The 27,820-nt window shown below is 43.2% G+C and overlaps 1 protein-coding gene across 3 annotated transcripts in view; it reads right to left on the bottom strand.

The window, feature by feature from the left end:
- Nucleotides 1–27,820, bottom strand: part of PPP4R3A (protein phosphatase 4 regulatory subunit 3A) — a 105,943-nt gene that overhangs the window by 26,509 nt on the left and 51,614 nt on the right. For all 3 annotated transcript variants that reach the window (XM_085869514.1, XM_085869513.1, XM_085869515.1), the window contains exons 10-11: nt 22,578–22,736; nt 4,573–4,742 (exon numbers count right to left, since the gene is read on the bottom strand). In XM_085869514.1, coding sequence (XP_085725640.1) covers nt 4,573–4,742; nt 22,578–22,736 — 329 coding nt within the window. The remainder of the gene's footprint in view (nt 1–4,572; nt 4,743–22,577; nt 22,737–27,820) is intronic.

Here is a 27,820-nt window from a genome sequence, read left to right as displayed (position 1 = left end):
ATGGTTCTGTGATTTTGTCCAGTGCATCAGCTTCGATATCTGTCGGCACGAAAAATTTCACCTTTCTACGTCACCCAGAAGGTACCGATCTTTAATGCAAGTCAATGAGTCAGGGTGTCAGTCACGCCAGAGTATGCCGACGAATGAAAAAATTGTCTAAAACACTGGCGTACGTCGAATACGTTATGGGTAAGTTTGGTATACGTTAAGAGCACGCTGAAGCACGCTGGCATACGTCGTAGTACGCCGAGCTCGTCGACAAATTTTAAGCATGCTCAAAATTTTTCGACTTATGCCAGCGTATGACTCACACGTTCCGCATACGCTGGCCAAAAGTTGTAGGCACGTTATGCGATCGTTGACACACGTTACTTGGAAGTTACTCATAAGTCAAAACACGTCGAGGTAATGTTTAGCGTACCCGAAACTTATTTCTAACCTATGAGTAACGTGCTATGAACCTATGTGTAACGTATCTCCAACGCATATTGACGTATGTGGATGTATTTGACGTCTTCCGGACGACCACAGAACTTATTGAACATGTTTCTAACTTACAGCAACCGTATAATGGCGTATTGGCAGCATTTAGGGGAATTGGTATATAAAAATGGGCTTCACAGGAGGAACCCGTCAGTGTTTCAGACTCCATGTTGAGTAGATGTCCATGTCAGTAGTATCAGTAGTAGTAGTAGGTGAGTGTGTCAGTAGTAGTAGTAGTAGTAGTAGTAGTAGTAGTAGTAGTAGTAGTAGGTCCATGTCAGTAGTAGTAGGTGAGCGTGATGGGGAGGGTGTGGGTGATGATGGATCCTCCTTGCATCCGCGTCCACGGCCACGGCTAGGAGACTTCTTTGCAGCGTTCTTCGAAGTTTTCTTCGGCATGACGATGATGTTGACACTTCGATGTCTAGCTTGGTTATGATTAAAATCGTCGAGCGGCAGCGTCCATTTAAATAGTCGAGCGGCAGCGAGTTAAATCGTTGAGCGGCAGCCTATTACTAGCCTATGCCACGTGATCGTCGGCGATACGCTGCCGCACGCTATGCATACGTTAGACTATCGTTGGGCATACGTTGTGAACGCCGACAACACGCTCAGCATTCGTTGCTATAAATTATCTATAAGTTATCGAAACGTTCTGTGTACGTTACTAATACATTATGCATACGTCCAACTCGTTATGAGTACGTCCAAAGCTGAAAAAAACATCAATAGTTCAGCGTAGAAAAACATTGAAAAAAAATGCCGAAGAAAACTTCGAAGAATGCTGCAAAGAAGTCTCCTGGCCGTGGACGCGGACGCAAGGAGGATCCATCATCACCCACACCCTCCCCATCACGCTCACCTACTACTACTGACATGGACCTACTACTACTACTACTACTACTACTGCTGACACGCACACCTACTACTACTACTGATACTACTGACATGGACATCTACTCAGCATGGAGTCTGAAACACTGACGGGTTCCTCCTGTGAAGCCCATTTTTATATACCAATTCCCTGAAACGCTGCCAATACGCCATTATACGGTAGCTGTAAGTTAATGCCCAGTCACACCTTGACGTTTTAGCCAGCAATGGCAACGTATCAAAATGTATGTAAAACGCTGGCTTACGCTGAACTCTTGATGTTTTTTTTAAAGATTCGGACGTATTCATAACGAGTTGATCGTATGCATAACATATTAGTTACGGACACAGAACGTTTCATTGTCTTATAGATAACTTATACCAACGAATGCTTAGCCTGTTGTCGGCATTCACAACCTATGCCCAACGATAGTCTAACTTGTGCATAGCGCGCTGCACGTATCGTCGACGATCACGTGGCATCGCCTATTAAAAGGCTGCCACACAATGATTCAAATCATAACCGCCGGAGAAATGGAAGTGTCAACATCGCAGTCACACCTTGGCGATCTTGCCAGCGTATGCCGACCTCTGAAAAATGCGTCTAAAACGCTGGCGCACGTCGAATACGGTATGGGTAAGTTTGGTATACGTGAATAGAACGCTAAAGTACGCTATCATACGTCGTAGTAAGTGGAGTACGTCTTGAAATTTTAAATGTGTTAAAAATTTTACGACGTACTTGCCGTATGCCTCACACGTTCCGCATGCGATGGGAATAAGTTGTACGCACGATATGCGATCGTTGACACACGTCGACAAACGTTACTTGTAAGTTACTCAGAAGTCGAAACATGTCGAGGTAATGGTTAGCGTCAGTGTTCCAGACTCCCTGTTTTTTTTTTTCTTCGGTATGACGGTGATGTTAACACTTTGATTTCTAGTGCAGTTATGATTTAAATCGTTGAGCGGCAGCCTATTAATTATATTATATAAAACCGCACGAGAAATCAAAGTGTCAACATCACCGTCATACCGAAAAAAAAAAAAACAGGGAGTCTGGAATACTGACGCTAACCATTACCTTGACGTGTTTCGACTTATGAGTAACTTACAAATAACGTGTGTGGACGTGTATCAACGATCGCGTAACATGCCAACAACATGTTACTCATAGGTTAGAAATAAGTTTCGGGTACACTAAACATTACCTCGACGTGTTTCGACTTATGATTAACTTACAAGTAATGTGTATCGACATGTGTCAACGATCGCATAACGTGCCTACAACTTATGGCCAGCGTAGCAGAACTTGTGAGTCATACGCTGGCATAAGGCGTAAAATTTCAAGCATGCTAAAATTTGAGGACAACCGCAAAGTAAAACGATGAAAGCCAGCGTACTACGACGTATGGCAGTGTTTTTCAGCGTGCTCTCAATGTTTCCAAAACTTACACCATAACGTATTCGACGTGTGCCAGCGTTTCAGACAATTTTTTCAAAAATCGGCATAAGCTGACTAAAACGTCAAGGTGTGACTGGGCCTTTAGAAACACGTTCAGTAAGTTCTGTGGTCGTCCGGAAGACGTCAATCAAATACGTTGACATACATCAATATGCGTTGGAGATACGTCACACATAGGTTCAAAGCACATTACTCATAGGTTAGAAATAAGTTTCGGGTACGCTAAACAATACCTCGACGTGTTTCGACTTAAGAGTAACGTACAAGTAACGTGTGTCGACGTGTGTAAACGATCGCATAACGTGCCTACAACTTATGGCCAGCGTATGCGGAACGTGTGAGTCATACGCTGGCATACGTTGAAAAATTTTGAGCATGCTTAAAATTTGTCGAAGAGCTCGGTGTACTACGACGTATGCCAGCGTGCTCTTAACGTATACAAAACTTACCCATAACGTTTTCGACGTGTGCCAGCGTATTCGGCAAATTTTTCATACGTCAGCATACGCTGGCTAAAACGTCAAGGTGTGACAGGGCATGACGGTGATGTTGACACTTCGATGTCTAGTGCGGTTATGATTTGAATCGCCGAGCGGCAGCCTTTTAATAGGCTACGCCACATGATCGTCGGCGATACGCTGCCGCGCGCTATGCATAAGTTAGACTATCGTTGGGCATAAGTTGTAAACGCGGACAACACGCTAAGCATCCGTTGGTATAAGTTATCTATAAGTTATCGAAAAGTTCTGTGTACATTACCGATACGTTATGCATACGTCCAACTCGTTATGAATACTCCCAAAACTGAAAAAAACATCAAAAAAAACATAAAGGCCCTGTCACACATTGACGTTTTCGCCAGAGTATGCTGACGAATGAAAAATTTGTCTAAAACACTGGCGTACGTCGAATACGTTATGGGTAAGTTTGGTATACGTTAAGAGCACGCTGAAGCACGCTGGCATACGTCGTAGTACGCCGAGCTCGTCGACAAATTTTAAGCATGCTCAAAATTTTTCGACTTATGCCAGCGTATGACTCACACGTTCCGCATACGCTGGCCAAAAGTTGTAGGCACGTTATGCGATCGTTGACACACGTTACTTGGAAGTTACTCATAAGTCAAAACACGTCGAGGTAATGTTTAGCATACCCGAAACTTATTTCTAACCTATGAGTAACGTGCTATGAACCTATGTGTAACGTATAAGTTATCGAAAAGTTCTGTGTACGTTACCGATACGTTATGCATACGTCCAACTCGTTATGAATATGCCCAAAACTGAAAAAAAAAAAAAAACATCAATAGTTCAGCGTACGCCAGCGTTTTACATACATTATGATACGTTGCCATACACTGGCTAAAACGTCAAGGTGTGACAGGGACCTTAGAAAGAGCTTTATATATTTTATATGTATATATGGGAAAAATTACAGGCACAGACCAAGAATTAAACCCAGGTCCTCGAGAAAACCGTACCAGTGCTTTCTAAAAATGTCTTTCTCCATAAATCGGCAAAACGCTGTTTTAGAGATAACTCGATTTCCAGTCCTGAACTGGAGTTCATAATTGCTGGAGTTAATTGTTGGGGTGTGAGTTATACATATAAACTGGTATTTTCCTGAGAATTTTATCTGAAAAGTACCCTGCGTATTATAAATGGTGATGACGGTGTACATACTTTGAATTGCACTTAAACTAATTTAAATGGTTTTGAAGATAGTGCTAAAATGCAGCAGTGAGGGCTTACTGTTCGAACAAAGTCAAAGAGTTCAATGATGGCGGAATTCAGGAGGTTGTAGCGTGAGCCGTTGTGGAGGAAAGCTCCCACGATGGGATCAAACAGGTTCCCCTTGACGATGTAACGGTTGTAGAGCTCGTCTTTCATCCCAACGATCCTCCTCATAAATCGTAGTGCACCTGCAGAGAGTGTCGGTGGTTGCCACACAGAGCTGCCTCGCTCAAAAAATGCAAAGGTCACTGGAACCGCAGACTTCTCATGAAGCAAGGGTCATCAAAAGCTGCTGGGAAACAGCAGAGATAAAACATGCAAAGTGACTTTTACGGAACTTTAAGGACAACTGGCCGTAGTGATTTTTTATTTTTATTTTTATTTTTTTCAAATCAAAATATAATATGATTTTTTTTCTTCTTTCTTCTCGTCTTTGAAAATGGGGGGAAAAAAAAAGTTTTGTTGCCAATGTGGTACATGAATGCACATATGACATTCGAAAATGCCAACTTGAATTTCATTTCTGGAAGAAAATGTAGAAGGTTTGTGAAAAGGTTTGAGGGAAGCAGAATAACTCAGTTTATAGCATCTTTCCTGAAAAAATGAACAGTTCTGGGTTTGATTCCTAATGCAAGTGCAAGACGAACATTCTCGACTAGTAAGAGCAAACATAGATGCTCATGAACTGCCTTGAAGACGTCTTTGAATATTGTGGTCTATCTTCTTGTCAACTGGTAACGATATGAAACTACAGAATCAACAACTACATTTGGAAGCACATTCAGAGGTTACATTAAACCAGCTGCTTCTCTCATACAGGGGTCGGCAACCTTTTTGTGCAGAAGAGCCGAACAAAATGAAGACCTTGAGCAGTTGGTGCACAAAGAGCCAATCGTACAATTCAAACACACAAGTGACATAGCCTATTTAATTGTGGAAGTGTAACAATGAAATAGGAAAAATAATAATAATAATAATAATAATAATAATAATAATAATAATAATAATAATTGAGTTTATATTGTACAGTACTTCCATTGCCATTTTCTGTTCAAGCAAAGCTCAAGGAATGTTCAACTCTTTGTTAAAGATTTGGAATTCCAGAAAACTTTCAGCAAAAACTACGATGAAACGATTTGATTTCATTGTCAAATCAGTGTTATTACATGGTGCAGAGACATGAAAAAATGAGCATGGAAATGGAATGCAAACTGATTGTCTTCTATCTGATCGGTGATGGAACACACACCCCAGGGGTGTGGTCAGTTAGCAACTCTGTTGTAGAGCGCTCACCATGTGGCTTAAGCACTCAAGAAAGCACTCATTTGGAACTGTTGATACGGAACAGCTGGCTTGGTAAGCGCTATCTGCGACGTAACTGAACACACCCCGGTTGTGCAGCTTTGCTAATTCCGGTCTTACACAGATGGACTGATTGAAAGATATCTTTACCAATCAAAACTCAATGAAACTAGACAGGAATATGAGCAAAAAGATCCATCTCCGTGCGGTGGGCCTGTTCGTGCAGGAGAAATACAGCTCTGGGTCAAGTCTGGAGCAATAAACAACAATAACAGCAACAACAACATGAGCGGGTGGGATAGCCCACAACTTTTGGATCTAAATTAAATGAATATACACCACAAAATTAGAACTCATGGTCATTTGTAAATATGTTTCATAAATAAATATTGTAATATTATGAATTAAGTGTTTGTTAATTTGATCTTTACCTCTGCCACCGAAGGTGAAGGAGGTTGTGTTTTCACCCCCTTTCTGTCTGTTTGTCTGTGTACAGGATACCTCAAAAAGTTGTGGACGGATCCGGATGAAATTTTGTGGACAGCTTCGGTGTGTGATAAGGACGAACTGATTAGATTTTGGTGAAGCTCCACATCCGGGTCTGGCTACTAGAATTTTTAAAGTGATTCTTCACCATTGAGAGATCGTGCTAAAACGATATATAGCACGAAATATCAAAAGTTATAGACGGATTCGGATGAAACTTGGTGGACACATTGGGTGTGACGCAAGGACAAATTGATTCAATTTCGGTGAAGATCCAGATCCAGATCTGGATATGAGAATTATTAATTTTTTTTTAAAGTGATTCTTCACCATTGAGAGGTTGGGCCAAAAACACTATAGTTCTGTATAGCATGATATTTCAAAAATGTAATGGGCCCGAAATTGTCTCGTGGATCAGGCATTACGTGGCGGAGGTATGTGCTCTACCGAGTGCCCTTCTTGTTATATGTGCATCTGCACTGATAAACTTTGAGACTGCAAGCCACCTTGAGATCTCACACACACACACACACACACACACACACACACACACACACACACACACACACACACACACACACACACACACACACACACACACAGGCACACACACACAGGCACACACACACAGGCACACACACACACACACACACACACACAGGCACACACACACACACACACACACACACACACACACACACACACACACACACACACACACACACACACACACACACACACACACACGCCATTTTCCCTGCTAAAGTGGGGGTTAGCCTTGCAGGCCCCATCACAATCTTCTCCACTTTAGCCTATTTTCTGCATCTCCCCTTCTTAATCCCCTTGCCCACATTTCTTCTTCCACCACCTTTCGCCAAGTTTTTCTCAGTCTTCCCCATCCTCTACTTCCTACTACACTCATTTCCAACACTCCTCTCACCCAGTCATATTCATCCTTCCTCAACACATGACCCGAACATCTCAACCTGTTTCTCTTCACAACATCCATCACAGACTCTATTCCCATCATCTTCCGCAGGTCATCATTTGTCTTCCTCTCTCTCAACGATACTCCACACATCCACCGAACCATTCGCATTTCCACCCTTTCCAGCCTTTGTTGCTGCTTCATGTTCAGTACCCATGTCTCATTCCGATAAATCATCGTACTCCTCACACATGTAGCATACACCTCTCTCTTCAGCTTCAACAACACTCCCCTCTTCGTCAGCACGCCACTCAGTTCCCGAAACTTCTTCCATGCACATCTCACTCCAGAAACCGTCGAAGAGTCTGATCCACCTTCTGCATTCAGCATGTCTCTGAGATAGCAAAATGTTTTCACACCTTCCAGCTTCACACCATGTCCAAGATCCAACTCAACAATTCCTTCATCTGCAGCTCCCTCGATGCACACCTTACACTTGAATGTAGTTGCCACACTGGTAAATGACCCTCTCACAACACTACATTTTCGATGAACCCATTCAGCACACATTGTACACTGAATGGAGTTCACTCCGACACCCTTCCTGCACACAGCACATGGCCACTTCCCAGTCCTTTCCACCTCACATGATTTACCACTTGCCATCACCTTCGTCTTTCCGATATTCACCTTCAAACCTTTTGCCTCCATACATTCCTTCCACTTGTTCATCTTCTCCTTCAGTCCATCCATACTCTCTGCAATCAACACCAGATCATCTGCATACAGCAGCTCCCACGGTAAACCCTCCTTTACCCTCCGAGCCAGCACCTCCATCACAACTACAAATAGAAGTGGACTTAGTACTGACCCCTGATGCACTCCCACCCTCACCTCAAACTCACCACTGTTCCCATCCTTCATCTTTACAGCTGTGCGTGCTCTCTCGTACATGGCCATCACTACTCTGATCAACCATTCCTCCACTCCTAACTTCCTCAATGCCCATGTCATTCCTTCGCGTGGGACGCTATCAAATGCTTTCTCCAGATCAACAAACCCAAAAAACAACTACTTCCTCTTCTCCATGTACTTCTCCTGCAACTGCCTCACAATAAAAAATCACATCCGTCGTTCCTCTTCCTGGCATAAATCCAAACTGCATTTCGTCAATCTTTACCTTCTTCCTTATCCTCTTCTCCAACACCCTTTCCAATACCTTCATTCCATGCTCCAATAACTTTATTGTTCTATAGTAGCCACAGTCCAGAGGGTCACCCCTCCCCTTGTATAGAGGGACGAGGTTACTCAGGTCCCAATCCACTGGAATGTGGCCTTCTTTCACCACCAGATTACAGATCTCTGTCATTCTCTTCACACCCCAACTTCCCGCTGCCTTCAACATATCTCCCACAACTCCCGTCGGCCCTCCTGCTTTTCTACTCTTCATTGCTCTTCTAGCTTCCTCAACTTCCTTCTCAGTTATCTTCTCTGCTGGTCCTAAAACTGGGTTACTCTCGATGTTTCTATCCCATTCATTTTCTACATTCAACAGCCTTTCCATATATCTCTTCCATCTTCCTTTAATTCCATCTGAGTCCACAACGATTTTTCCCACTTCATCCTTCAAGAAACTCATCCCCGTCGCATCAAACCTCTCTCTCGCTATCTGCTTTGCAATCCTGAATATACCGCTCTCTGACCCTCTTCTGAATCCAAGCGTTTTCTGAACATTTTTCCTATAGGCCTGCGCCTTTGCTACCTCTTTCTTTGCAGCCTTCTTGGCTACCTTATGACTTTCATGCGCTGCCTCTTCTACCACCGTGCCCTTCACCTTTTGCCATTCCTTGAACTTCTTCCTCTTCTCTTCAATCGTCTTTCCAACTTCATCACCCCACCACCATGTTTCCGAGTGCCTCGGTGGTCCTTTTGTCCATCCACATACCTCACCAACGGCTCCCAATAGACTATCTTTCATTGACATCCAACCACTTTCAAGCTCAAGCACATCATCCTCAACCATACTCAGCCTCTCTCTTAATTCTTCCTTCACTGTCGCCTCTTTCAACCTCCACAACTTCACCCTCGGTTGGTCTTCACCCGCTGAATTCTCCGCGCACCTTTCACCCTTATATCGCAGACAACCAGGTGGTGCTGTGAAACAGTCTCCTCCACTGGGGTCACCTTTGTGTCCCAGATGTTTCCCCTATCTCGCCGACGCACCATCAGATAGTCAATGGTTGTCGTCGACCCACCTGATGTGTATGTCATAAGCTTATTATCCGCTTTCTGGAATTGAGTATTACAAATCAACAAATCAGCTCCATCAGCAAACTCCAAGATCCTTTCACCTTCTCCATTTCTCACACCATATTCATAACTACCATGGACTCCCTCAAAACCGTCTGTACTCTTCCCACATGTCCATTCAAGTCTCCTCCTACCACAACAATTTCATCATCTTTCACATTTTCCATCAACTTCTCCATCGCACACCAGAACATGTTCTTCTCTTCATCGCTTCGACCGACCTGCGGGGCATATCCTGAGATGACGTTCACCAAGAGCTTTCCGATCACGATTCTCACCATCATCAACCTTTCATTCACTCCAGTCACACTCACTACACTGTCTACAAACTCCTCAGAAAACATGACATCAACACCATACACGCCTTCCGGGCACCCTTGCCACATAAACTTGTACTTCTGTCCCTGCCTACCCTTCACCATTCTCACACCACTTCCCTTCCATCGTGTCTCCTGCACATAACATATATCCACGATTCTTCTGACAATGTTTCAACCACTTCTCCTGATCTCCCTGTCATTGTCCCTATATTCCATGTACCAAACCTCAGAAACTGATCTCCACATGGGGCATCAGACGATTGGTCATCATAAATGGAAAAATTTCCTCCCTTGCTTAGATCGGGTTCCCCACCTTGAGTTTTAACGAGAGGGGTGAGGACCCCCACGGGGTACATCGGGCTGTACCCTGCCCATAAGTTGTACTCATCATTGTTTCCTTTTGAGGCGATGTTTTTATGGCCGGATGCCCTTCCTGACGCCAACCCTTTTAGTCGCCTCTTACGACACGCGGGGATACGGTGTACCTATTCTAACCGGGGCACACAGCGGGGACCTTGAGATCACAGAAGAGCCAAATATGACTGTGAGCCATGTTGCTGACCCCTGTAATGGTATCTTAGATGCAAGAGAAAGCCTTTGAGGGCTAGAACCGTAGCGATATAAATACCTGATACCAGACCAGGGCATTTTCTTCATGGTGGTATTGAGCAATACGAACAATGGTATTGAGCTTCTGAACACGGCTTAAAACAGTCGGACGGCAGGAGCCTGCTCACAACATGTGATTTTGGACAATGCTCCTGTGGACCACCGAAAAAGTGACAATGGACCACCAGTTGAGAATCACGAATCTCGAACCTTTTAAGCACACACCATGCAAACATCTATAGTCTTCTTATAAAATACAGACTATACTTTTCAGCAAGTGATGCGCAAATTCGACCCACTCAGGATGTGGGGTACTCTGCTAGTAGTTAATGAAAGCACTCTTGTCACACTCTTGGCAAAACACTTCAGAACGAGAAACTAGAAACAGCAATCAGCAATCAGATTGCAGATCCTCACCAGAACTTGTTTTGTGTGGTGTTTGTGTAATATTATAGTGTACTTTGTGTGGCATTTGTATACTGGTGTGTAAATTAAAAAGAGACAAAACTGGAACTGCCACTTTATAAATGCTGGCAGTGATGACCGGTACCAAGACGTCCCACTTTAATGTAACCCTGCTTTGATTGGACACCTGACCCTGACCCATGACGTTTTTTATTATTATTACTCAATTGAATTTAGAATGGGATTAAAATATATTCAATTCAAATGGAAGACCACATAGGAACAGTCCTGGAGTGGAGTAATCAGAAGGAACCCGAACAAGCAAAAAGAAAGGATGAAGTCATCAGGAGGAAGCTAGACAGGATTCACATTTCAGCTGCTACTCCTCTACCCTCCACCCTCAAACCCATCCAGGCACAGCCAAGTGAGCCTTGTTAAAAAAAAATAAAATCAAAAAGAACCCAGATCAAATGATAATAATAATAATAATAATAATAATAATAATAATAATAATAATAATAATAATCCTGGCTGCCAAAATATTTAAATGTAAAAGGATGTATGGATGTTGATCCAAAATGTATGAAAACAAGGTTGGGATGGTCAAAATAAATGATGTGAAATAATCCCTTCATCTTTCCGGATCGGGATCTGACAATTTTTTTAAGTGATTCTTCACCATCGAGAGATATGACTAAACTGATCTATAACACCAAACAAGATATCTCAAAAAATTGTGGACAGATTCAGACGAAACTTGGTGGAAAGGTTGGGTGTGTCGCAAGGACTAATTGATTAGATTTTGGTGAAGATCCGAATTCAGATCTGGACACGAGACTTATTTAATTTTTTAAGTGATTCTTCACTGTTGAGAGATCGGGCCAACAACAATATATAGCATGATATTTGAAAAATGTATTGGGACCAAGATGTTATCGTGGATCAGGCATTATGTAGTGGAGGTGTGCGCTCTACCGAGTGCCCCTCCAGTTAAAAATGTTTTAATTAGTTGTGGATAATTTGAGAAGTGTGTTTTTTGCCGTCTAAGTATTCGTAAATCGCTGGACAGAACGAGTTGAAAACTGGTGGTTATACTCAGAATGTGCACAAGATAAAAAAAATAATAAACCAATGTCACCCGCAGGGTGACCCGTATCTTGCCAAAAGGTGACCACGTGTGACTTCTTTAAGGTCACACTGAGGTGAACAGAGCTGCTATCCACCAGGAGCGACTCCTTGAGGAATATCTGCGTACGAGAGATTCCGATGAGAATCGTTCTACAGAGTAACCATGAAAAATATGCGTTTGCCTCATAACGTCACCAAATGACGTCATAATGTCTCAAGCTTGACATATCTAGAAAGCACTCATCGAGGTGTTCAATTTGAGGTACGACACGATATGGTTCCTAAAACTTGAAAATTTGACCTTGGGGTCAAATATGTTTGACCTTAGGCGCTAACCATGAAGGTCAAGGCCAATCGCCACCAAAAATTAATCAGCTGAGCGCCAGACCATGAACTATATTCCCATGAAGTTTGAAGACGATCCAATCAAAATTACTCAAAAAATAAGGGTTTCGTTGACTCCCCTGATTTGCGACAAAGTGACCTTGACCTTTGACCTTGACCTTCAAAATTTTGTGCACTGAAAGGGACCTCTATAGGCCTTTGATATGCGAAGTTACAAAAATTTCTAATGATAACTGTGCTCTGCAGAATTTTTTATACGTGATTGCAGACAAACAAAAAAATAAAAATAAAAAAAACATACAAGCTGACTAACATATCTTGCAAAAACTTCGTTTTGGCAAGATAATAATAATAATAATAATTAAATAGCCGGGGGGTGGGTGCAGTGTGCGAGAGGGGTGGGGACTAGTTCTCTTTGTAAATGTGTGTAATTGTACTGTAAATGTGTGTAATCAGTCAGGTCAGGCCAGATTAGATCTGTGACTTGCTACAGGTGTCATGTAAACCTGTACTAACCTGTTCCATGGTCGGTTTGTCGGCAACTAAACTGTCTCCCCCACCAGGTTTTTTGGTGAGGAGGGTGTTTGGATATGGACATCCAGCAGGATTAAAAACAAAACCTGTGAAAGGGAGGAGGAGCTCCTTGTGAGCCAACGGCCATCCATATCTAGTGCCCAACTGTGTCTGCGGACGTCCTCTTGCAATTGGGTTACTTCTTATTAGGAAGTTGGTGGCAGGATTTGCACTCCGTCCACCGTAAAATGCTTCATTCCGCAAAACACAAAAACGCAAAGAAATCTGAAAACCCACTCTGTGGGAGTACCTCCTGTGCAGCTTCCCTTCGCAGGGCAGCTCACCGGATAACGGGATTGGGACAAAGCCTTTGGGACCCCCAATCTTTGATGATAGGAGGGAAACCATGGGGTAACATTCCCGGGTCAGATTGCGGGAGAATGTGTCGGAGTGGTGCTGAGGTGTCGTCCACCAGATGGCAGTCTCCTTGGGTTAACCTGAGGCAGTCCCTTTGGGTGGGTGCCTGGAATGCCATATCCCTGAGAATCCCTGAGAGGATGATCACCTGTCTCTGTTATCATCTGAGCTCAAGCGTTTGGACATCGGTATTGCAGCACTCTCTGAGGTTCGGAGACCGGATTGCGGCGAGATCATGGTGGGTGGTTACTCCTACTATTGGTCTGGTCGATCTGATGGTTACCATTCCCAAGGAGTTGCTGCAGCTGTGTCCAATAAGCTGACTCCAATGATAATTGAGGTAACACTGGTCGACGAGCGTATTATGAGACTAAGGATTTGTCACCCCTTAGGTGTCATTTCCCTGGTCTCTGTTTATGCTCCGACTGAGGCGAGTGTACTCACTGTGAAGGATGCATTCTACGCCACGCTCGAGTCTGTGGTTGATCAGTGCCCCAGACGAGATACACTTCTAGTCTTGGGGGATTTCAATGCATCGACTGGAACTGATTGGGATGGTTATGAGACATGTGTTGGTCCCCATTGGCCAGGAACTATGAACCAGAATAGCACTAAGTTCCTCAACTTTGCAAGAAGTCATGCACTTAGGGTGCAAGGTTCATGGTTTCAGCACCCACAAGCTCATCGCTGGACTTGGTATTCCAATGCTGGTGGTGTGGCAAAGGAGATTGGCCATGTTCTCGTTGATGGTCGCTGGAGGATAATCCAGAATTGCAGGGTCTACTGGAGTGCTCATTTCCTCAATACTGACCACCGGCTTGTTGTCGTAACTCTGAAGTTGTACCTAAAAAATCCAAGAGAATGGTACCATCCCAGCCTTGGCTGGATGTTGGCAAGCTCAAGGATGAGAGGGCAGCTGAGGAGTTTGCGAACAAGCTGAATGGAGATTTGGGGGTCTGGGTACTTTGGGAGGTCGTGAAGAGTTGTGAAGTGCCTTTAAGACCACCGTCGTTGATGTTGCCAGTGGATGTCTTGGAACTCACCGTAGGGCAAAGAAGAATTTTGTCTCTCAAAGGACACTGGATACCATTGACCAGAGTCGCAGGGCCAGGCTGAATGGCTGAGCTGTTCAGGGAGCTGAGGGTTAAAACTGTACGTGCACTAAGGGTGGACAAAGAGGCCTATGTGCGAGGAATCTGAGGGGGTAGAGCATCACCTGTGGTCAAGTGATTCTCATCCCACTTCCAGGGGAATTTGCGCATTGCGTTCATCCAAGCCCATCCCTCGGTGTACTGCAGTTAGAGCAGAGGTTGGTTGGCTCTTGACAGAGGAGTCCGAAGTGAAGGCCAGCTGGGCCGGTTACTTTGAGCAGTTGTACCAGGCTGATCCACCAGCTGTCGAGTTGGACGTCAGCGGTGTAACAATCCCTGTTGCTGACCCTCCAATCAACTGTGGTCCACCTTTGCTTGTGGAAACACAGGCTGCGGTGAACCGGTTGAAATGGGGTAAAGCTCCAGGGATCTGTTGCATTCATGCTGAACTTCTCAAGCTGGTGGAAATGCTGCACTCGTGTCGTTGCATGCAGTTCTGTGCTCTGCCTGGAACACAGGCATTATCCCAACTGACTGGAAGAGGGGCCATGTTGTCACTCTCTGGAAAGGGAAGGGGGATCGCCAAGACTGCAACAACTACCGAGAGGTGACGCTGCTCTCAGTGCCGGGCAAGGTCTTTGCTCGGATAATTCTTGATGGGGTTCGCCACCATCTGCTTGAGCACCAGCGTCCAGAGCAGTCAGGCTTTACACCAAAGAGGTCAACGATTGACCGTATCCTTTCTCTTCGGGTCCTCACCGGATGCAGACGAGAGTTTTGGCAGGGGCTGCTTGCAGCCTTTGTTGATCTCTGTAAAGCGTTCAATTCAGTGAATTGGGATGCCCTCTGAAGGATTCTTGGTCTTCGTGGGGTGCCACCACAACTGATCAATCTGAAGTCTGAACTCGACTCTGGTATTGAGAGTGCTGTGAGATGTGGTGGTACCATCTCTGACTTATTTCCAGTTGTTACTGGAGTTCGTCAGGGGTGTGAACTGACCCCCACACTTTCCAGCACTTGTATGGACTGGATTCGAGGGAGGATGGCAGAGAGATCAAGCTACGGTGCATCGTTTGGGAATGCAAGATCTCTGACCTTGATTTCGCAGATGATGCAGTCATCTTTGTGGAGACTTTAGATATCCTTTTGGGGGCCCTCGAGGTGCTGAATGAGGAGTCGGAGCCGCTGGGATTACGGGTTTCCTGGGTCAAAACTAAGATCCAGGCTTTCAATGACATATTGGATGCTGCTGTCCTGTTTGTGCCTGTTTGTGGTTAGGATGTTGAGGTTGTGGAGAGATTCACTTACCTTGGCAGTGATATTCATGTATCTGCTGGCTGTGAGTCGGAGGTCAATAGACGTCTGGGTCGGGCCTGGGGAGCCATGGATAATGGGGTGTGGCGCTGCCGGTGCCTGTGCGGGAGGATGAAAGTCCGAGTCTTCAGGTCCTTGGTGCTTTCAGTCTTGCTCTATGGATGCGAGACTTGGACTCTGACCAAGGATCTGAGACGGAGACTTAATTCCTTTGGAACCAGGTCTCTTCGGAGAATCCTTAGCTATCGCTGTTCAGACTTTGTGTCCAACGAGCAGTTGCTGAGAGAGACTCAAATGAGATTTGTTACCTGCATAGTCCGTGAGCGTCAGCTCGACTGTATGGACATGTGGCTCGTTTTCCTGACACTGATCCTGCTCACCAGATTCTCTCAGCGTGGGAGTCTCATGAGTGGCGGAGGCCAATGGGCCGACCACGTGCCTCGTGGTTGCAACAGGTTGGTCGGCAACTCAAGGAGATGGGGATAGGCCAGGCATCTGCCTGGGGGATGGCCAGACGGAGGCCCCTGGAGTACCGGCGGAAAGTGGACGCAGCGACACGCTGCTCTGGCGCATGCTCCCTTACTTGACCTGGCCTGTACTGCTCCAGGAGGGAAGGGGCATTGCATGTCAGAATAAAATATGCAACCCTGGGGAAAATTAACCAGTCAATAACCCTGGGGAAAATTAACCAGTCAATAACCCTGGAGAAAATTAACCAGTCCATAACCCTGGAGAGATTAACCAATCCGCAACTCTGGGGGAAATTAAACAGTCTGCAAGGAGGGGTACTTTGTTTGTAATAATAACAATTATAACTAGAACTACGTTGTCGATGGCACACCATCGCATATTCCCGCGTGCGCTGCTTTGTCCCAATAACGCTAGGTGAAATTTTATCTTGCAAAATGGATTGACTATTCTTTTCTATTTGATGTGCTTTATGACCAAAGACTTACTATGTTTACTTCATCAGAAGTCATTGCAAGCATGTCAACATTTCATGAAACATTAATTTAACACTATCCAGCAATATAGAATTGTGCACAATTTAATCATAGGAATGAACTGTGTATAATATTAATTATAATTATTTATAATCAATTAGATAAATACAGTAAAACCTGTGACTGTTTGTCACTCATGGAGGCCACATAAGTAAGTTCAATATTAAAGAATTTACCATGAACAATGGTAAATACACTTAAAAAAATATGTTGTTAAATGTATAACTCATGAATATGTTTGATTTAAAATTCTAAAAGACAATATATATTTTTTTTAATCACCCCCCTTGACCCCACCCCCTCTGGCCCGGCCCCAAGGGGTCATATAAAAAATCCGACAGGGTTGTGCACTTCCCCATACATATATCTACTATGTCCCAAAGTTTCACGTTCCTATTTCAAACGGTGTAGGAGGAGTTACAGGGTAAGACAGACGGACGTACGGACGGCGGAGGCAATCACAATATTCCCGCTTTTCTTCGAAAGCGCAGGAATAACAAGAAAAAGCGAAATCAGAGATTGCAGACGCCAGGACTTGTTTTGTGTGGTGTCTTTTGTGTGGCATGTGTACTGGTGTGTTACGTAATTAATAAGAGACATAACTAGAACTACCATTTTATAACTGCTGGCAGTGATGACCGGGCACCAAGACGTCCCGCTTTGATGCAACCCCGCTTTGATTGGACACCTGACCCTGACCCATGACGTTTATTATTATTCAATTGAATTCAGAATGGTATTAAAATAAATTAAATTCAAATCAAATGGAATACCAAAGAGGTACAGTCATGCATTGGAGGAATCAGAAGGAACCTGAACAAGCAAAAAGAAAAGATGAAGTCATCAGGAAGAACCAGGATCGGATTCACATTTCAGCTGCTACTCCTCTACCCTCTGTGAGCCTTTTGTTCCTCATGGATAGGTGGTTATACGTGTAAAGTTTTGCCTTGATCTGTTCAGCCACTTCAGAGAAGATTTTTGAAGGCTTCAAAAAAAAAAATTTATGGCTGCCAAATCATATGACCAATGACATCATCAATTTTTTTTTCTGTGGACCATTTTATCCCTAGATGGCCCTCAAAAATTTTCATACTGATCACATGTAGCATTCTACATGTGCAATTATGACATCATGAAGGCATCTATGACATCATAAAAAAAAACAAAAAAACCCCACTTATTCCCATGAGTACTTGCCATGTATCAAGTTTCAATTTTTTCCTTGGTGTGGTTTTAGAGATGGAGGTCCAAAGTTTTTCCAACATGGCTGCCACACTACGTGACCTATGATGTCATAATCTACCATATAAAACACATTGTGTGTTTGTGTATTTGTTTGGGTGATGTCTGTTCCCCCCTTCAAAAGGACGATTTAAGAAGGGTTTTCAAGGCCAATCTTTTAACATGACTGTGTATTCATTCACTATGGTATATTTTTTCAGGATAAAAAATAAAAATAAAAAACTCGAAAAACATTTTCCATTACAGAGTAATTACATCTCTTGTTTTGAAAATGTAGACAGCGAATTGCAACCAGACCTCAATGGCGGTATACAGAAGCGTTTAAAAAACAGCAATAAATACAAGGCACAGGAGGTGAAATCTGCTGCACGTGATGTGTAACGCACGCAGAGTAAAACGGGTGTTTATCTACATACGTGCAATGTCTAATAAATAAAGACACAAGCACACCTGACACTAGGCCGAGGCTTCAGGCTTTGACGCTCACGTGGCAGTACCCTCAAAATGAAAGGTCCCAGAAGATAAAGAAAATAGGGTAACATTTGTGCATTAAAATAATACTTTTTTTTTGCTACAAAACATCATATCTTCAAGTCTCTAAATCCATCCATCCATTAGGACCACACTCTGTGTAAAGAGTTGGTGCTGCCGAAGCAGTTTCCTGTGCTATTGGACCCAATCCTGGACGGGTCATCACTCCAACACAAGATACCAGCAAGCTGGCACTCATTTTGCTGACCTCAGAAGGATGACAGGCTGAGTCAACCCCACATGGTATTAATTCAACAGCCAAGCAGGATTTGAACTCAGGACCCTAGGATCCCAAGCCCACCTCTCCAGCCATTAAGCCAACACCAGGCATAATCTCTAAATATTTCAAATAAAATCATTCCACCCCATTATTTTTCACAGGCTTTTATACTGGTTATCATTAAAACATTTTACATGAGTAATCACTCATATGGTGAAAATTGTCTCAATTCGACAAGCGGTTGAGGAGAAAAATACTAATGTGTGCAGACAGACAAAAACAAACAAACCCAAATACAATCCCATCTCCTCTGGCGAGGGTAATAATGATTTATACGGCACAAATTCTCAGATCAAAGGCACATTTACACCTACAGTGACACTCGGTAGAGTGTATACCTCCACCAGGCTGAACAGTTAACGTTTTGTATCCCACTGATAAGCCAGATCTGCATTCAGACCTTAACCAAAATCGAATCAGCCTGTTCTCGCCAACTACCAAAATCATCCACTAGGTTGTCATCACCCGTCCATAACTTTTTGAAATATCATGCTATATATCATTTTTGGCACGATGTTTAAATGGTGAAGAATCACTGAAAAAAAAGAAAGAAAATTCTTTCGGATCCAGATTCGTATCATCTGCATAAAGAGAAAAATGAATCTAAAGTGTCACAGCAGGGGCAAAGTGGAGGGAGTGAAGAGAACAGGTCTGAACACTGATCCCTATGGAACACGACAGTTTGAGAAATTTCTGCTCAAATTTTTCATCATCGATTTCCACTCTTGGTCAACCGCATTGAAAGCTGCAGCAAGGTGAAGCAACACCAGCAATACCATCTGCTTTTGTTCTAGAGCAGAGAGAATACTGTTGGCTATTTTTACGAGAGTTCTCTCAAAACTATGTCCAGGCCGTCAAGTTGACTGCAGGAGATTATTAATTCTCAAGTGGTCATGAAGAAGTTGGAGGACGACCTTCTTAAGAATCATGGAAGATTGACTATTGACTGATGGATACCAAGTTTATCTGGATCCAAGGTAGTCGTTTTCAAAAACGGCATAACATAAGCATACTGCAAATCCTCTGGCACTGTAGCTTTGGGCAAATCAACAATTTGTGTGATGTAAAGGAGCAAATGTAGCTCAGGATTGTTTGTTCATACATGTCGATGTAGGAACAAGATGACATGACTTCCAAGGTGACAATCGGATCTCATTCACGGTTGTAGGCACAAGTTAGTTCACCTCACATGAGAAGAGGCTGCAGCTTCATTGCAGCTTAGCATGCAGCAAGAACTCATGGATTCCCTGAATCTTCTGCCTGAACAAAATGCTAAAACTATTTGCGAAGTTCGCGTCACCTTCATGAACAGGCCATGATCTTGACTTGAATCTTCCCACGAGATCATTCACAAGAGAAAAAAAAATTAGCTTCTGGTCACCTTCACTCTCCGATATATGAATAATCGGATAATGAGTTTTTGCTCGATTCATCCTGGTCTACAATTTTTTCCGTCGCTTCACAAACTGACAAATATCTTATAATACTGACTCTGCAACATCTCCCCACACACTTACAACACTACTTCCACAATCGTATGTCAAAGGTATACCAGGGCATTTCCTGACTGTGAACAATATTCTTGCACTTTACATGTGCATGCTTATTCACAGCATTGTATAATCTAACCAGTTTTTCGGCATCAGCAGCAATGATGGCGACGTCACGCTGACATTCAGCTAGACATGTTGCGACGTCGCCACAGAATAATTCCTTGTTAAATTATTGCAGCTTCCTATAATCTTCTCTTCGTTCTAACAGGCATCTTATTAATACCCAGTGACCTAATGCATCTCATCAATGATGCTGAAATCCTATTGTTATGTGAAATCTGGCCCCTCAGAAAGAAATTCATCATCTATGGAGTACATAAGGTTCTCGGCTGCTTCTGAAAAAGAGATGAGAGACTCCGACAAATCCACAATAGAAGTAAGAAGATAACAAGGATAAATACCCTGCACACACTCATCTCCAAGCTGTCTAACCTGAGTTTGAATCTCATCCTAGCTATAAAACTATCATCCTGGTGTTTCGCAGGCATGGCAGGACGTCAATATGTGGACCATCCTATGGATGAACAAAAAGGCCATCCAGTCCGATAGCATTAGTTGGTTGATGTTAAAGATCCTACTGTGTCATTTGTGAAGAGTAAGTGAGCTATCGGCGGCATCCTAGCCAATTTTCTGCTCTCATCCACAGGGGGTGTTGGCTTAATGGTTAGGGTGCTGGGCTTGAGATCCTGGGATCCTGAGTTCAAATCCCACTCAGCTATTGAATTAATACCACGTGGGGTTGACTCTGCCCGTCATCTTTCCAAGGTCGGCAAAATGAGTGCCAGCTTGCTGGTATCCTGTGTCAGAGTGGCGACCCATCCAGGATTGTGTCCAATAGCCAAGGAGACTGCTCAGGCAGCACCAACGCTCTGCACAGAGTTTGGTCCCAATGGATGGATCTACAGGGGCACAGCATCAGTGGCATAGCCATGCCCCCAGCAATGATGAAAACCAGCAGCCACGTGCTGCACATAAAATTACGAAGCCCAGTGGCTGAGTACTGTAGTCACATGTCCACATTATGGTATGTATCCATACCCTAGTTAAGTTGAAATTGGAGCAAAACTATGATCTGAATTTATTCCAATAAAGCACATTGACACCAGTGAAACCAGTAGCAACATAATCCAGCTTATTCTTGAAATCAGCCCAAATCAATTTGTATCATATTAATGTCCAAATGGTAGTTTTAACCATCAGAATGTTGAAAAAAAAATAGGAGAGCACCAACATCCAGTTGCAACACGGGTGCATTTCTGTGATCTCTCGCGCTCTCTTCAATTCATATAATTCACGACTGCTGGTCTGTTATGATCATGAAAGTTTGACAAGAACGAAGAGGGATAATAATGGCAAGGGTGGCCGAGAAAGAAATCCAGATGTGCAGCCAAGGATGCCAAAATCCAATGACGTGCACGAACAAAGGCTCGATGGTAAAGATGCTTTGTCGTTAAAGTGAGTGAAAATGCAGTCTGGATGTCAGACACATCCTTCAACACTGTTCCCATACACTTAGCTCGGTAAGAGCTACTACTTGTCTGTACACCTAAAACCAGAAAGTTCAAGGCAATTGCAGTTCATCCCTAATCAATTTGGGCAAAGGCTTTCCTCAGGCCTAACAACCCTGCTGTGTTAGCCCTGAGGAGAAGCAATGCCTAATGGAAGTGACAGAAGAACAGTTGCACCCCATATAAGTGATGAAAGATCAGAAAATCTGGGCTTTCTTTCTTTACAGGAGGCTCATGGAGGAGCAAGGGGACTTTAACCTTGGAAAATATGCATAAATTCCCATGTACAGGGAGGCCTGAAAGCCACTTTACCCCTCTCCAGTAAAGCATTGTTCTTAAACTGTTATAATATACAGGTATTAATGTACAATACTTACAATAATTAATTAGTCAATGTATCTGAATGATGGAGCACATACAGATACATTGACTGATTAATTATGCTAAGTACTGCACTGTAAAACATGTGTATGAAAACATTTGAAAAATGAATGCTTTATGACTGGGGAAAGGGTAAGCGACCGTTAGGCCACCCGGGACAAGGCGATCATTGAGAGAGTGAAAGAAAAGACCACAGAGGTATAACGAGACAACAGATCAAGACCCCAAGGAAAGTTATTGTACTTCCACAGTTGGCTGAAACCCCCGATACAGGAAGGTATCTATCAATATTTGTAATATTAAAACATCAAACTTAAATGCAAACAAGTAGCCAATGAGATGAGCAGCCAACATACAGAGGGCGAGGAATGCGTGTTTGGAGTTCATCAACACAAGGACGCGGCGCAGGAGGTCCTTATTCATTATGTAGTTCTTTATGTGGTATGTGTGGTGCTCCACACAGAATGTCAGCAGCTCCAAGATGAGTGCCAGCAACTGCCCTGTCTGGAAGTCATCTGTGAATGACAAGACCAGAATCACAAACAAATTAGTTGAATCATGGTGGATTCAAGTACGCCATATCTGCCATGTTGGAATCTTCAAAATGGAAATAATTATTATTACTCAAATATCCTCTTTTAGATTCCTCTTTGGGATAAATAATTTTACTTTCAAGAAACATTAGCAATTCAGAGACTTTTGGTCATTTTCAGGGATATTTATATGGGTACGATTCTACGTTATTCCTATTTACCACTGCTTGAATACATGACAAATTTTAGCTTCACCATAATTTGGAAAAACAGTATAAATATTCCTCCCAAAGCAGAATCAATGGTAGCAAGTGACTGCTCATGCAGAGATTTCTGCACAAGACTGCTTTCCTCTTTTCCTTGCAAAAAAGGTGCACAAATTGAACCAAATTCTAGAAAACTGCTCTAAATGAAAGTCTGAAACTTTGCATAGATACGAAGGGAACTCTAAGGAAGTGCATGAGTGAAAATTGGGTGTTTGGGTTAATTAAACCTCTTTTAAGGACAATTAATGGCCTTATTTACTATTATCCTTAATCAGGTGCATCCTCGGCCACCTCGCTCTCAATGGAGTTTTAAGGTGCATCCTGGGTTACCTCACTGGGGTCTGAAACCACCATGTTTTTTGGCCTGCTCACCCATGCCTTGACTTGGAATAGCCTGCAACGAAGTCTTAAAGATGAAGTTTATTTTTTTCCCCACTTTCCTCGCTCATATTATCAATCATACCTACGAATTGCTGGATACATCGCAATGCTTATAAACGACCAGAGATGCCAGCGTCATTGCTTTATTTCATTTCCGCACATGCCATAACCTCAAGTATCTCTTAAACTAAGCCGAATTACGAAATTTAAGCTCCAGAATTGAGCTTAGCAGCAGTTCTGACTGCTAAAAAAAAGAAAAGAAAAAGATGTTCATTCGTCCAATTCAGCCATATTTGACATTTCGATGTCTTCGGGAGGTGTGTGTTTAATATGACAGAAAGGCGATGCTCATCACTTGCTAAGCCAGCCATTCCTTATGCTTAGCAGCAGTTCCGAGTGCTAAAAAAAAAGAAGAGAAAAAGGTGTTCATTCGTCCAATTCAGCCATATTTGACATTTCGGCATCTTCGGGAGGTGTGTGTTTAATATGACGGAAAGGCGATGCTCATCACTTGCTAAGCCAGCCATTCCTTATAAACTGTTTCATTGGAGTGCTTGCTTGAGTGCTTAAGTCACTTGGTGAGCGCTCTCCAAGCTGCTCGGTTGTTCGTTTCGTTAAAAGTATCCGTGCATTCAATCCAACATCGATTATACGTACGTTTCCGCCTTTGTTGGGTCGCGCGGTGCCGTGTGGTGAGTGCCTCGGGAAGGTGTCTCATCCACTGAAAATGTGCAATTTTATTTTTACAAGACATCGCTTTGTTTAACCTTTTTGTGATTTGCATTAATAACACACCCCTCACTTTGACAATGACACATGAAAAAACAAGGTCCATCCGACCTCATATTCACCATGTTTGTTCGAGCTTTGATGGCAAAGACCACCATTTAGTGTTTTGAGCCTTGATATATTTTTGAATTGAATTTTGTCAATTTCCCACTTGAATTTCTCTTTCAAAGAACTCTGTTTAAAGGAAAATCTTTGCGTTTGTCGTTTTTAAGTACTTTATGCATGTGTACATTTGCACATGTACATATGCATATAAACTGTATTATCACGACGGAACTTGGCACCAGTGTTTGTGTTATTCGTTGTTGATTGGTGTATACATATCTCTCTCTTCTCTTCCCTCTCCCTCTCCCCCCTCTCCCTCAACCTCCCCTCTCTCTCCCTCAACCCCCTCCCCCTCTGTGTGTCTCTCTCTCTCTCTCTCTCTCTCTCTCTCTCTCTCTCTCTCTCTCTCTCTCTCTCTCTCTCTCTCTCTCTCTCTCTCTCTCTCTCTCTCTCTCTCTCTCTCTCTCTCTCTCTCTCTCTCTCTCTCTCTCTCTCTCCCCCTCCCTCTCCCTCTCTCCCCTCCCTCTCTCTTCCTCTCTCCCCCTCTCTCTCTCTCTCCCTCCCTCTCCCTCCCTCCCTCTCTCTCCCTCTCCCTCTCTGTGTCCCTCTCTGTCCCCTCCCTCCTCTCTCTCCCCTACTCCCTCTCCCTCCCTCTACATTCCCAGAACAGGGCCCAGAGCACTACCTTGAGGAACTCCAGCCTGGACAGGAAGAGGGGATGAAAGAACTCCATTTAGGGCCACACGTTGACTGCGACAGGAGAGGAAGTCTGTGAGCCATGAGTGGAGATGGCCTTGGATACCATAGGAAGAGAGTTTGGTGAGCAGAGCAGGGTGCCAGACTGTGTCAAAAGCACGTGATATGTCCAGGGATATGGCTCGGATTTCATGTCTGGCATTGAGGACCTCCATCCATTGTTGGGAGAGTAGAAGCAGCATATCCAGGGTAGAGTGACCTGGTCTGAAACCAAATTGATGATCGGAAATCAAGCCATTGGAGAAGAGGAAGGATTTAATGTCTGAAGCAATGATGGATTCCATAACTTGACCAGTGTTAGAGTGTTAATGCAAAAAGCAGCACAGGAAAACATGATTTTACACCAGATGGATGTCAAAACTGACAAAACCTACATGCACCAATAGATTGTGAGATTTTCATGGAACAACCAGAGGGTTATGAGGTGAAATCTAGTAGAAATGAAAAGTTGGTGTGTAAGCTAGAAAAGTCACTATATGGATAAAACAGTCGGGCAGAAACTGGTACAAACTGTTGCATGAGTATCTGAGTGAAAATGAGTTTGTAAAAAACCCAGCTAATCACTGTGTTTACACAAGGAAAACAGAGAATGAGAAAGTGATCGTCATATGGGTTGATGACTTGGTTATTGCTGCCAGTGATGAAGAAGCGCTGAAGGTTGTGAAAGATGCTCACAGCAAAATTTCAGATGAAAGACTTAGGTGGACTTAAACATTTTCTTGGTATTGATTTTTACCAGTGTGATGAATGTGTGAAAATGTCACAGAAGAAGTATGTGGAGAAAATGCTAGAGAGGTTTGACGTGCAAGATTGTAAATCTAGAGCGACACCTTGTGAACAAAAGTTGAATTACACTGATGGTGCAGAAATAATGAGTGATGCCAGAAAATACAGAGAGGTCGTCGGTAGCCTAATCTATCTAACTACATGTACTCGACCTGATCTAAGTTTTGTAGTGAGTAAATCTTAACAGTATTTTAGTGAGCCAACAGAAGAGCAGTGAACTACTGTGAAACGTGTACTAAGATATCTAAAAGGCACAATTGACAAAGTGTTGTGTTACAAGAAATGTGAAAATGAGGGACTGAGGCTACGGGCATACAGTGATGCAGATTGGGCAGCTGATGTAACTGACAGACGTAGTCCAACCGGTTATTGTGTTAGCCTAAATGAGAATGGTCCTTGGGTTTCATGGAAAACCAAAAAGCAGCCAACTGTTGCACTGTCCACGTGTGAGGTAGAATATATGGCGTTAGCCGGCAACCACACAAGAGTGTCTGTACCTAGTTCAACGACTAGAAAGTATTGATGGGTGTCAGTATGCACCACCTAAGATATATGAGGATAACCAAGGTGCAATAGCGTTAGCAAAGAATCCTGTAAGCAGACAGAGATGTAAGCATGTTGACATAAAGTATCACTTTGTAAGATCAACTGTAAATAATGGTAAAAATAAGTCTTGAGTATTGCCCAACAGACCAGATGGTCGCAGATGTAATGACAAAACCTGCAACGAAATTCAAGTTAATATAAGTAAATTTGCAAAGTTTATGTTTGGAGACTAACCATGTATGTTGAAGCTGTGACTACATGATGTCATTTATGATATTTGGGGTTTTTTGTTTATTATCTTGCCAAAGCGAAGTTTTGCAAGATATGTTAGTCAGCTTGTATGTTTTTATTTTTATTTTTTATTTTTTGTTTGTCTGTAATCACGTATAAAAAATTCTGCAGAGCACAGTTATCATCGGAAATTTTTGTAACTTCTCATATCAAAGGCCCATCGAGGTCCCTTTCAGTGCACAAAATTTTGAAGGTCAAGGTCAAAGGTCAAGGTCACTTTGGCGCAAATCAGGGGAGTCGACGAAACCCTTATTTTTTAGTAATTATGATCCGATCGTCTTCAAACTTCGTAGGAATAGAGTTCATGGTCTGGCGCTCAGCTGATTAATTTTGGTGGCGATTGGCCTTAACCTTCATATGTTTTTTTTGTTGTTGTTTTTTTTTGGTCTGTAATCACGTATAAATCACTCTGCAGAGCACAGTTGTCATTGGAAATTTTTGTAACTTCGCATATCAGAGGCTTATAGGAGGTCCCTTTCAGCGCATAAAATTTTGAAGGTCAAGGTCAAAGGTCAAGGTCACTTTGTCGCAAATCAGCGGAGTCGACGAAACCCTTATTTTTTGAGTAATTTTGATCGGATCGTCTTCAAACTTCATGGGAATATAGTTCATGGTCTGGCGCTCAGCTGATTAATTTTTGGTGGCGATTGGCCTTGACCTTCATGGTTCGCGCCTCAGGTCAAACATATTTGACCCCAAGGTCAAATTTTCAAGTTTTAGGAACGATATCGTGGAGTACCTCAAATTGAACACCTCGATGAGTGCTTTCTAGATATGTCAAGCTTGAGACATTATGACGTCATTTGGTGACGTTATGAGGCAAACGCATATTTTTCATAGTTACTCTGTAGAACGATTCTCATCGGAATCTCTCGTAGGCAGATATTCCTCAAGGAGTCGCTCCTGGTGGATAGCAGCTCTGTTCACCTCAGTGTGACCTCAAAGAAGTCACACGTGGTCACCTTTTGGCAAGATACGGGTCACCCTGCGGGTGACATTGGTTTTTTATTTATTTATTTATGATGATTTGAGTTGAAGGAGATAATAATGTGAGAGCAAGTGGGGGTGTTGACATTTACGATATGTGTGTGCTCTCAATAATTAATGAAACCAGCCAATATGAAGTGCTGTGATTGTCATGTGACCAGTATACCTGTGTATATATACTACTGCGCATGTGCAATAAATTCTCTTCTTCAGACGTTG

The sequence above is a fragment of the Eptatretus burgeri genome, chromosome 2 (assembly GCF_056783735.1).
Source record: "Eptatretus burgeri isolate ZD-2024b chromosome 2, Ebu_testis_v1, whole genome shotgun sequence".
In the NCBI taxonomy this organism is placed as follows: domain Eukaryota; kingdom Metazoa; phylum Chordata; class Myxini; order Myxiniformes; family Myxinidae; genus Eptatretus; species Eptatretus burgeri.
This window is presented reverse-complemented; position numbering and strand designations above follow the sequence as displayed.